The sequence below is a fragment of the Sander lucioperca genome, chromosome 7, assembly GCF_008315115.2.
Source record: "Sander lucioperca isolate FBNREF2018 chromosome 7, SLUC_FBN_1.2, whole genome shotgun sequence".
In the NCBI taxonomy this organism is placed as follows: Eukaryota; Metazoa; Chordata; class Actinopteri; order Perciformes; family Percidae; genus Sander; species Sander lucioperca.
The window spans coordinates 11,853,345-11,866,056 of NC_050179.1; the positions used below are offsets into that span (position 1 = coordinate 11,853,345).

The following is a 12,712-nucleotide window of genomic DNA, read 5'->3' on the forward strand; positions in this document are numbered from 1 at the left end:
ACATACATTAATAATTCGTGAAAGCTTAGAAACTACCACTCCACACTCCCATTCACCTGCAGATTTTACATTTTCAAGTTACCACAGATTCCTTTCATAGCTCTCTAATTGGACATAATTGCTCATTGTCCCATCAATAAACACATTTTGATTGATGAATCTAAGAATATTGTTCGAATTTAAATGTGATAGACCACTACAATCAAGTTCTCATATTGCTTAAATGGTTCTGCAGCTTGATGTGTATATGGCCAGGGATGTATTTACACTGTTTAAGTACTTCTTAGATAAAAAATGTCTTTGAATATGTTTTCTTAATCATTTTTTTAGTGTGGGCTTAACATGTTGTCATACCTTTGTTCAGATTTTCATAGCCAGCTATACAAATTTAGATTATTCACAGATTTAGATTTGTTCTCAGAATTTAGAGAGTACGTGCCAGGAGTGAGGCTACCACCAAATATTGATACATTAATTTGAGCTGTTAGGCATGATAAAATGACTGCGAATCAAAAATATGCAATTTGATTAATTTGGTTGAAAGGACAGTGAGCTAAAGAGAGAGCAGACAACAGAGACAGATAAAAAGTCAGGAAATAAAAGCCCATTACAAGCGGTAAATTTTATTATGGGATAACAGCACATAAAGCACATCTAAAATCGATGTGTCCAATGCACTTTTAATAAAGGTAATATTAAAGGTACAGTTTCTAAGTACAATATAACAACATTCATATTAGAATGAAAAGTATTTAAAAGACAACATTAAATTTCTTATTTTTCTTTACAGCTGTATTTACAAAATGAATCAAAATACTTATTTTCATATTTAAGAATCAGACAAGAAGGAGCAAAACTACGTTTGTGAATAGACTACCTGCTAAAGAGAGTTCAAAAGAGCTGGATAAAAAGGTACATGATCAACTGTCCCCATTTTAACATCAGTAGCAAACGTGTGACTTAGAAATTTGTGACAACCACACACTAGTTTCGGCTTTCCCATCATTTGCACTGCTTTTACATGGAAAAAAGAATCCACCCACCCTTCATGTTAAGTTACCCCAACCGACTGAGCGCACATTAAACACAGAACATTAAAGAAATTCAGATGTGTTGTATGCCTCTTTTACAAACAACTACTTGATATACAATGCATTAGTAAATCTCAGTGAAATAAAAAAGTTGATATAAAACAAACAGAAAGTGAAGAAATGTGGGTTGCCTGTTCAAAAAAAGGGGAACTTTTCTGTAATATTGTCTGCGAGCATTTATTTGACCATTCTAATTCAACATGAAACAAACTTCCCAGTTATGTTTCTCAAAAAACAAGGTGAGGGGTGACATATACACTCTAAACGGACCATCTATACATTAAAACCCTTTAACATCAACCCACGTGAAAATGATTAACATCACAAAAAGAAAGAGTCTGAAAAAACATTTGAAGCATGTGTGAGTTGAGAATTCATCATCCTCATGTACAAAATACATTGTCACTTCATTACACGTCTGGAAAACCACAAAAAAAGACAATCAGAACCATGTATGCATCTTGTTACACCGAGAGGCACTCAGTGTGATACGTTGTGAATTATTGCAAGCATATTCTCACTGATATTTGCTACAGAGTGGAGAGAAAAGGTCAACTTTGTCCTCAAATGGCAATTATTTCATGTAAATTTGTAACACTTGATGTGGTGCAGGAGTTGTACGCCACTGGTCTGAAGAAACCAGTTTCAGGGTAGTCTAAAATGGGGAATAACAAAAGCATACTGAGGCTCTGTTTATTAAAATCCAAGCACCACTTCCCTGCATCAGGTAAAGCAGACACAAAAGAGGTAAATATTTAGTATCTTAAAACCTGACAAACTATAGCCTCAGTGAGTGGTTTTTACAATCAGACAAAGAAAAAAAACACAATACTGCTGTTTTAGTTTGAATATTATCATTTTTCCACAAACCAGAAAAGCAACCTTAAATAGCTTGTTAATTAGCAGATACTAGCTTTGCTATAAGTCAGAAGGAAATAAGTGCCTTATCCCAATACTAGCACACTGATACAGGTACTGGCTGGGTAATTTTACCACTATCATTTTCATTATTATCATTATTATTTATTGAGTCCTAATATCAATAATACATTAATATGCAATGAAATGAATGGACTAATAGGGCGGCCAGGCTTAGGAATCAATACTTTGTTCACAAAATGAACTTACCTAACACCACACATCAGGGCAACACAAAATAAATGTCAGCACACCCTCTCTATCAAACTAATCCTAAAGGAGGGAAGCAAACTAGTAAACAGAGTTATCATACAATATGGTGTAATTGATAAACAGATAAATAGATTCACTGGGTAGGCCTTAGTAGCAGTATTTTCCTCTTACCTATACAGACAGAAATAACAAAGCTACCTTTATACATGTGATCAATAATAACATTAAATATGGTGAATGAACAGCCGAGAATGAGGGAGAGAGAAAGTGAGAAAATAAGATTTACAGCATACAGGCCATATCAAGTTCTTAGTTCTCCACCTGGGAACAGAACTGGTCAAATATACAGATGAAACATAAAAACATCCACGAAATCAACACAAAATAAACAAAAAAGGTGATAAATAAGAGGTGTATTTACATGCAGATGTTCAAAGACTATTATGCACAAAAGAATCAAAAATAATATACAGACATATATTATTGCTTGACATTCGAATATGGCTAAAAGTTGCTTTTATTTTATTTTTTTAAACTATATTCTTAAACGTATTTTTAATCATAAATCCTTATCAGCTGTGCTTTGGAAAATGAGTTCTGTTAAAATGTGATGACTGACTCATAATTCTGGGTAACACACCGACACTCCAGCACAACTTTAAGCGTGACATAACACTGATCTTCACAATTTATGGCCGAGAAGACTCATTTTCACAATTTACACTCCAGAATTAATTACAGCTCAGGCTGTGGCTGCGCTGTCCGAACTAATACTGAAGCATGTTTTCACTGTGAAGCTGGTCAATATTGCCTCACAGCATTCTGCAACCTATGAATTGTTGAAGGCGTTATGTCATGCTTTTAAAACCTACACCTATTATGGATGGATCAAGCTCAGCATTTCCAAAACTTTTTTTTTTTTTTTTATAAAGTCCAAAATAAAAACCTCGTCCACATAACCCTATTCCTCTGTTATTATTAAAGCCTTGTCTGGGGTTTATTTTATTCACACACTGTGAGAACAGACACACACACACACGCACACACACACTTTTGCTTTTTACAAACAGACAACAGAGCAGAGACAGAAGGACCAGCACATTTTACTGTATACTATACACTGATTGAATAGCACACTTAGTATCAATCCCTTACTTAAATCGGGATATCTCAAGTGAGAATATACAGAAGGACATCACTCTACAGGCCCGTGTGAAGGTGCAGTTTATAGACACAAGTATCCGTGTGTTTGATGACCATTTTCTGCCATCCTGCCAATATCAATACCAGTACATAAGATGAAAACAGAGCAATGGGGCATTTTGTTCTAGACTGAGAGTAAACGTCACCAGTTTGAATCAACTGAATAAATAAAATCAAAAAAGGATGATGACTGCACTGTAGAGACCCGTAATTGTAACACAAGGCATATTGCTTGTTTTATATTGTAGAACACATTACATGCCACTTGAATGAAAAACAAGTTTTCACTTTATAAGAAAAGAACCGTTTTGGTGGTAGACCTTAGCTGATCATATTTGAGAAAATACTGAATTGTTTTATGTGACCATCAAGCGATATTACAACAGTGGAATCATTTTCAAAAAACACACCAATTTTTTTTTTGCAAATAAATAACAGGATATCAGCCAAACCTCCATCTCTTAATTGCTTTCTGAACAGTAAGTGCTGTACTGCATGTTCAGTGTGCTAGGCCTCCTCCTCTCATCAATCAAGTGCTTTTACAAGACCTCATAAATTCACATACGAGCTAATCAAATGCTCTGCAACTGTCCAGAGGAAAGTGAGCTGCTTCTTCGGTCTACCTGTTACCTCCCTGAGCGTTCACACCTCATCCTCTTTCGCTGCTCTTGGCGGGCCACTGGGCCTCTCAACCTGGATTGTCTAGCAGTGTTCCAGACTGGGTTTCTTTTGCTGGGAGACTGAGGTTTACTAGTCGTAGAGGGCTTGTGCATATCCAAATAGCATTGGATCATCATAACAGAAATTATTACTTAGGTACAGCATATCTACTACAACCCAAACACAACGGATTTAGTATTGCATAAGAATATTTGGTTTTTCTAACAAAGAGGGTTATCATTTTTAAAGACCCTGATGACACCGTTTGAAACCTAAACTGATTTTTGTGTGACAGGAATATGCTGTGTGCTGATAAAACTGCGGTTTGTAAAAGTGATGGGGTTTGTTGCTTTTTTTTACAAATGAGATTTTCTTGAACTTGACCGTAGGGGCGCAGTGGTCTTTGAGTGGCTGGGGGCCCCCTAAGGACATCCATAATGTAAAATTCTGATGAATATTCAACTGTTAAATCTCAACCACTTCTGATGGAACATCCCTGACAAAAACACAAACTAAACCTAATGAGTACAAACAAACGTCCTTTCAAACAGAAAGCGCAAAAGAAACTCTTCCCTGAGGGGTGACAGCACAAGGCATTAACGCCTTGTACAGATTGCACGGCAGAGGAATGATAAGTGTGCAAACAGAAAACAAAAGACAAACAACTGGATTCTATGTTACGGTTGGTGACAGATGTATCAACATGCTTTGTTGGGTTTCTAAAGGGATATCATTTTTTTTCTTTCTTTTTTTCTCTTTTTTTTTAAAGATATTTCTAAAAGCCGCTACTGAGATTGCTGGAATGTCTTAGGAATCCATTCTACACATTATAGACGAGTAGACTGGAAAGCGGAAGCAACGACTAGTTTGGCACATCCAGGGTTTTTTCTACCACTTTACTATCACACTGACAAGAAAGACACACTCAACAAAACAGAAGCACAACAACAAAGCATTCTGAAAATAGCACTTGTCCTACCATTTTTATGTTTCTTCCCTAATCATACAAACAACAGCTAGTCTAATTATTGCAGGGATATAGTTAAGTGCTACCTGACATCTTTTTCTCTCCCTCATTCTCTTTCATGAGTTTATTAACCAAAACATGTTACAAAAATAGAAGCTTTACTACCAGACAAGGCTTTGAATATTCACTTTCCCTTTACTGTTCCTTCTGTGTCCTGTTGTGGTGTTGCTGAGGCTGAGGCTGTGGTGAGAAGGCAGATAAAGTCACTTTAAAACAACAACAACAACAACAACAACAACAAAACACTCAAAACATTTTGACAGAATGTGCTTTTAGGTTAGACCCTGTATCTTTGTCATTAGGCTGTCAACTTGCTTGCTGTATCTTTACATTCCACTAGATGGAACAATTGGACTAAAGTCTGTGTGTGTGTGTGTGTGTGTGTGTGTGTGTGTGTTGAATGTGGATCTTCCCAGTCCGACCCACAGCTATTCAAGTTGATTTATAAGACCTGTTGTGAGGTTTTTCAAAGTAAAATTAGTACTTCATATGTAGAAATCGATCGAGAAAGCCAAGAGACTGTAACGTCACTTCAAGGTTTGTTGGCCCTTATTGTACATGTGCATTCTCCCTAAAAGGAGTATCAGAGCTACATTTGGACAGGTGTCATGGAGGCGGTTGTTGAGGTAACAGGGGATAGAGCTCCTCTAACCTGCCTTCTCATCCATGCCTCTTTGTTCACCAACCAGCAGCCTCGCCAGCAATCCTAACAAACAGCCCTTACACTTCCAGACCAGTATCATCTGCAGCTCCCAGGACTAGCATCTGTGACCATGGTTCAACTTGTATTTCTTGTGCACATGCAACACATCACTAGGTAAATATACAAGTCTTAAATTAAAGAAAGGTGTAAATAAAAGTGCCTTATCAATTCAACAATTAAGAATGGTCTAACTACTAATATCATACATGTTATTTAAAATAGATTCTATAAACATTACTTTTTTCTGTATAGTAAGTACTTATGACCATATACCCTGTAGTACATTATAAAACAGGTGGAATGGACCCTTTTCATTGTGTTGGTGCCCTGTGCTTCCCCAGGGCACCTGTTCAGAGAAGGATTAATAGCAGATGGCCTTACATGATTTCACTATGCAACAATGGTGGATGGAGTCTTTGACAGCTAAAATCATTGCGTTTTCATTAGAATTACCAGAATTCTTTTCTTTTCTTTTTTTTAACGATTGTCCATAGAGAGGTGCCGGTTGCATTACCATGCCGACAGACCCTCCCTCAAAGTCGCTGTGAGTTTTCAATCCATGAACTGCGTCCAAAAAATATGACTGAACACAAGAGAAAAAGGGCTGAACTTGACCAAAATGTGCGCATTTGTCAGCTGTTTATTTCAGTTTGGGGAGATAGGGATAATACCAAAACTGTTTTGGGAATGTAATCTGAAAAATAATACTCATGTGGATTTATCTTTTAATTGAAGACGTCTTCAGCTATTTTAATTCCAAAATCAACTCAGTAATTGCTTACACGATTACAAGTCAGATGCACAGGTAAATCATAATAATGGCAATTCAATAAATACTGGTGAGAATGAATGAGTGAAATTAAGTGAATCATGAGTTCCATGTTAGAAATGCGCAAAAGAGGGTCAAGTTCAACCAGACAGAAATTATTTGTCCCTATCTCCTCTTCATGTCCCATGGGGTGTCGGGTCCCACAAGTCTTCCAAAGAGAACTAAATTTGATAAAGTAAACCTTGAGAATCAACTCCCTAAGCCCTCCCCTTTAATGTAAAAGAAGAAGTTGAACAGCCTGCCATCTGTCCGCTCTGGTTTGTGCAGGGCACCAATAAAGTGTCTCAGATTCCTCCTCTTCCACATTCCCCTACGGTGGGCACACTGGCACCTGGCAGGGCTGCTACCCGTCAACGGGCATGGACTGCTCAAAGTCTGATCCGAACAGCTCCTTGTATAAGGGGGGGAAGTGGGCACGCACAATGTCTGGGTATATTGCTTTGAAAGCTGTAAGCTTCTCTGTATGCCTACTGCACAGCGCTCGCAGTGTCGACACTTTGCATATCAACTGTGGAGAGAGAGGAGACAGGTTGTTTAGATTCACAAGGAGGCAAGGACATAGAGTAATGGTAGTGAAAAACATTCCTCCCTACAGTGTATTCCCTCTAACACAGGACAAGCAGACTTGTAAATATTGAGACAAGCATTCTGCCACAAGGAAAACTTGACATTTCATATTATGAAGCTGGTACAATTGATATATTGCCACTTCTCTACTGATTTCATGTAACATTATAAATGTTTCCCCTGAAATCTGTCGTAGTTTAATGTAATGCACTAAAAATGGTTGATGGCCTGTGTATAAAGATCTTAAACAGTGGGAGATTGCGCTGCTACAAGGTTAGAGCATGCTTAGCAGACACCCACTTTCAGGCATAATGGATGGAGTGTGTACTGCATAGCACTGTACCTTTGTAAGTATCCCATCCTCTCTGTGGTTCTTTTGCAGGACGTGCTGGAGAGCCAGTTGGATCTTCTGCTGGAGTTTCTCAACCTTCACCTTCTCCTGGAGCCAAGACCGGTCTGTAAGGTAAATTATCGTTAACGTTTTGTTACTGTAAATAACACATGTAGGCCCCTGAAAAGTCAACTCATGCAAAAAGGAAATGATGTAATGCCACTAATATATGATACTAATTGACAGAGAAAAACAGGAGGGCAACCACGTTCCTTTTCGTGGTGAATGTGCGTCTACTTTTTCCCCTCTTTGCACTGTGAGTGACACCTACCAGCAGACATCAACACAAAGGCGGAGAACAGGGCGATCTCATCCTCAGACAGGTGCATAGAACACAAGTTTTTCCCAAACTCGAAGACGGAGCTGATCAAGTCGTCACAGCCTGCCACAGCAAAGGACACAGAGAGAGGGCTTAGGATGAGGAAGACCAAAGAACAACATCCACTCTTGATCTTTATTGGGAGAGAGGTACACACGGCGGGGAGAGGAAGGGGAAGGAATGAAAAAGAGCGGCATGCTGACAGCACATGGGAGCGTCTTAAGCAGAACAGGCAATGCTTTTACTGAGTTTTGCCTCCCAGACGAGTCACTTTTGGCAGTTGGGTGGCGTTATGCAAGCCAAAATGAGGTCACTATTGAGGCTTTTAGTTAAATCAATTATCGGGGATAGAGAGAGACAGGCGGATGCCACTGCAGCTCGGGAAGCCCATCACTCTGCCTACCCCACTGCGGACCTCTGTAAAAACACACAGGACACTGGGACTCTCGAAGCTGGGACAGATACACATGCTCACTCGCATACACACACACACACACACACACACACACACACACACACACACACACACACACACACAAACTCAAACTTACACCAAGAAACAGAATTCAGCATTTTTACTGCCACCATGGGACACATTTACATTTTCCTCTGTCAAAAGGCAGCTGGAAATGCGAGTAAATCCATGGTGGAGAGTCTTACTAATGTCATGGCAGTCAAACACGAATGCTATTTGCTTTCGCTTGAGATGTTTTATATCAAACTATCAATGATGGTTTTGATAGCGTTCTCCCTAAAGACACTCCGTCTGGCTTTATTTATTCCACAGTTACAGGAGCCATATGCAGTAGAGCCTCACTAACATCTCTGTTCTACCATAAATAACCATAGCAGAGACAGCAATGCCAGGTGAGGCAGGGATGAGTTTGCTTCCAGGCCTTCAGAACAGCAGACTCTAATTTTGGCTATTACACCAAAGGAGGGAATAAGACACTGTAAGAAACACACAAAACGGCAGCACACAAATACACACCTGCAAACTGATTCAAATGTGCACCACACGCATACATCCACCCACACCCACCCCACTTACCTAATGACTTGAACACATCAGGTCCGGCATACTTTCCATCAAAATAGACTGTGTTGTTTTGTGAGTCAAAGGCACGGCACATTCTGACAAACACAACTTCCAAAGAGCCTGTGGAGACAGACAGGAACAAGATGCTGAATCTGAGCGCTGCTTTTCCCTCACAGTTCCACATTAGTAAGGGATGCAAAACACATGATTGTATTTTGTGCTATTCTTCTACAATGAGTAACACAACCACTTTGAAATAAAGCCTGCCATCAGAGGGATAAAAAAAACACCTCTGCAGATGATAATATCATAGACAGAAGGCTATTCTTCCATAATGACATGCCAGATAAAAATTGCGCTTCATTCAGTAGTGACAGTGCTTATTCATTCAACCTTTATTTGGCATGATAGGTAGGGAATTTATTCTATCCTGCAATTTTGTACCACTCTGTGGGAGTGGATAAGAGGATCAAGAAAATGTAACAGAAGCCATTACTACCTCGAAGGGAGATGCTACTGTTTTACAATGTCATGTCTGACAAGGGATCTCGGTCTTTTTTCATTATTCATTTTGGCTGTGCTAATGTAAATAATCCTAAGGGAAAGACTCAGGAGAGGTGATTGTTTGTTGCATGTGTGGTATGTTTGTATCTGTGTGTTTGAGCATCTGTATTTATGTGTAAATATAGGTGACAGCGTGCACAGAGCCATGGCTGCATTTAATATTCTGTAAGTATGTCTTCATGAGAGCAGTTTGAAAAAGCAGACATCACCGGTGTCTGGGAAAAGAGAGGGGACTGGCAGCCGTCATGATAGGTATTATCTGAGCTCAGGAACACATTGCTAATCTAATGCTGTGTCCATTCCTGCTTTGTATCTAATGAAGAGAACAAAATAGAGAGCGACAGAGACAGACAGAGGAAACAGGCAGGGTGGGGTCTCCTCTCTGTGACACTGTCTGTGCGTGTGAAGAAGAGGGCTTTGTGTAGTCAGGTCAGCTACGCCCTTGTGACAATGCCAGGGGGGGTGGGGGTGGGGGGGGGGGGGGGGGGGGGTGAGTTTGACGGCAGCAGGCCATGTTGACAGGCTGTCATACCTGCTTTCAGCAGCACTATCTGATCGTTCTGACACAGCTCCATGAAGCCGTCGATGCGCTTGGCGAACTCCACCACATACTGAATGGCCTCTGTTATTTTGATAGCACACAGCTGCCACATGACTTCCCGGGGCTAAGAGCAGATAGGACAGAGAATGGGTTATCTACTTTAAAACAATGGATTTGATTACTGTAGCTGCTGTGAAGGCCAGCACAGGCCCCGACTATGGTCGAAGTACCTTGCTCTGGTAGCTCTCGACCTCCTCCTGCAGGAAGGCCTGCCAGGTCATCTGCTGCAGCTCCTCCCTCAGGTACTGACATGTCTCCATGTGTGACTTGGAGATGTTCTGGGCCAGGTGCTCTGCAACACAACCATTGTACCATCGTCAGAAACCCAGAAGATCACGGTTGAGATCTAAATGTTACTCACACGGCGATGTGAAAGTGAAGACCTCACTGATGAAATACGCCTCAGGAAAAGAAGATTTATTTACTGAGCTTACAAAAAGGAGGAGCGGCGGATACGTGTGGGCTTTTTTGACTGGGAAAAGGCTTGTTGACATTTTCTTTTACTGCCTGCAGGAAGCTCATAACTTAAGGTTGAGGCAAAGCCAATCTAGTTATGACACAAATGCATGGAGGAGAGGCGGGGCGCCACCTTACTGATTGAAACAAAGGTCACATTTTCTGGGAGAGAAATATTGAGTATAAGAATTTAAATGGTTTTGAAAACACATCTGTTAAAAGGAGTTCCTAGGCACAGGGGAGCCTAAAAAAATGATTTCCCCAGACACCTGCCCTGCTGGATCCTGATTGGCCCTAATTAATGGAAACTAATTACAAAAAAGAGGCTCTTTTAATGAGTGTTGGAGATGAGTCTCCAACCTTCTGCTATTTTAAGCAACCTTTGTGTCGTTTGCCCCACGGTTGAGTTGTTCTCCCCCCTCCTCCATTTTGCTGTCTCTCCTCTCGTCTCCCCCTGCCTCTCTCCTGCTCCTTACCTAGTTCAGCCATGGACACGGTGGGGGAGGTTTCTCCGTTGGTGAAGGAGCAGTAAGGGAAGAAGCCAGAGCCGGGGGCAAAGTCGCAGATGGGCTCCGGCTTTATACCGTTGATGTCCAGGCCTGACTGGTCAGGAGATGGCTGGATGTCCAGGTAGAAGCTGCTAACCGCCGAGTCTGGTTTGCTGCCATCAGGGGTGTGACCATCCATGTAGCCGCTGAGGTCGTCATGGAGCTCTGTGAGGCCATTGGCTGAGAGGCCATAGCTAGGTGTGAGTGGCTCCGCCTCTCCGGGCTGTTGTTGGTGGTCACGCTGCTGCTGCTGCAGCCGGTGCTTCTGGACCTCAGCGTACAGGCTGTCTCGCTGCTTCTTCGACATGCGGCCAAACTTCACCGCTGTGATTAGCAGGACAAAACATGTGTGAGACTCTAGTGAACCATCACAAACAAAACATAAATAATAATATGAAAGCCCTAGTTAATGAGTGGATCTCTAACTGTTTATACAGTAAATGTGATTGTCATTTTGTTAATTTTATTGTTGAGTCTTGTTGAGAGAGAATCCCTAAAACAGTGGAATTGCTCTGAGAACAAATCGTATTATCTCACACTATTGGTTAAATTCTGACTGCTTTAAAGAAAAACAAAATCTTGCCATCTGAGACTGAGATAAAATGACTTGTTTGGACAAAAGAAAAGGATTGAATTGGGCACAAAATAATGTTGTGTACCACATTCAGAGATCATCTTTCAATTTGTATGTTGCTATTAGACCAAAAGACACCTGCTATTAGCATCATACACCATACGGATGTACAGTACAGTAAATTAAGAGCGATATACTCTTTTAACAGATAACACTGATAAAAAAAGAAGCAAATCTCCATATTTCAGGAGGGATCAGTAATGACAGAGAGTATTATAAAAATGAACAGCTTCATAAGTACAGTGGCAGAAGTGGGAAGTGACTAACAGCTTACCAGCCACTCAAACATGACACAGGCTAAGTTGCTGCCTCCTGTTTTAAGGTTTCCAGACTAAACAGTGGTGCTGAGAATGAGACTCCTTGGCCAGAGTTCTGGGGGCCTGGCAGTATGTCAGCTGGTCACAGTGTGTGTGTGTTTGCGTGTATGTGTATGTGTGTGTGTGTGTGTGTGTGTGTGTGTGTGTGTGTGTGTGTGTGTGTGTGTGTGTGTGTTTGTCTATGCGCAGTGAAAAGCGAGTGAAGCGGCAAGGAGGAGAGTGCGGGCAGATGGGCTCTTGTGTGTTGAGTGAAGGCAAGAGTCACCTTCGTCTGTCCTAAGTGTGTGTGTATACGTGTGTGGATGTGTGTGTGTGTATGTGTGTGTGTGTGTGTGTGTGTGTCTATGTGCATGTGTCTGGCTATGCAGAGGTACTCATAAGTGCTAATGTACTTCTGTGTTCATTCACATTAATGAATATGTATGCATGTGTGTAACTGAATTTAAGTGAAGTAGTGTGCATACAGATGCCAGCCTCTGTGCATGTACTATGTTCCGGTTTTTTATCGGTGTGAATCCTTGTCCTGTGTGTGTTTTACAAAAAAAAAACCCACATCATATATTTGCTTTGTTCTGACATTATCTCCTCAGCTCAGCCCAGTCTGGACCAGCCCTGTCTGGACCAGCCTGTCA

General features: G+C 40.7%; 1 protein-coding gene across 3 annotated transcripts in view; it reads right to left on the reverse strand.

Moving 5' to 3' along the window:
- Positions 1-777: 777 nt before the first annotated feature.
- roraa (RAR-related orphan receptor A, paralog a) overlaps positions 778-12,712 on the reverse strand; it is a 186,187-nt gene continuing 174,252 nt past the window's right edge. For all 3 annotated transcript variants that reach the window (XM_031282611.2, XM_031282612.2, XM_036003596.1), the window contains 7 exons: positions 11,058-11,453; positions 10,296-10,417; positions 10,057-10,189; positions 8,973-9,080; positions 7,874-7,984; positions 7,555-7,667; positions 778-7,152 (listed from right to left, as the gene is read on the reverse strand). In XM_031282611.2, coding sequence (XP_031138471.1) covers positions 6,988-7,152; positions 7,555-7,667; positions 7,874-7,984; positions 8,973-9,080; positions 10,057-10,189; positions 10,296-10,417; positions 11,058-11,453 — 1,148 coding nt within the window. In that variant the 3' untranslated portion in view covers positions 778-6,987. The remainder of the gene's footprint in view (positions 7,153-7,554; positions 7,668-7,873; positions 7,985-8,972; positions 9,081-10,056; positions 10,190-10,295; positions 10,418-11,057; positions 11,454-12,712) is intronic.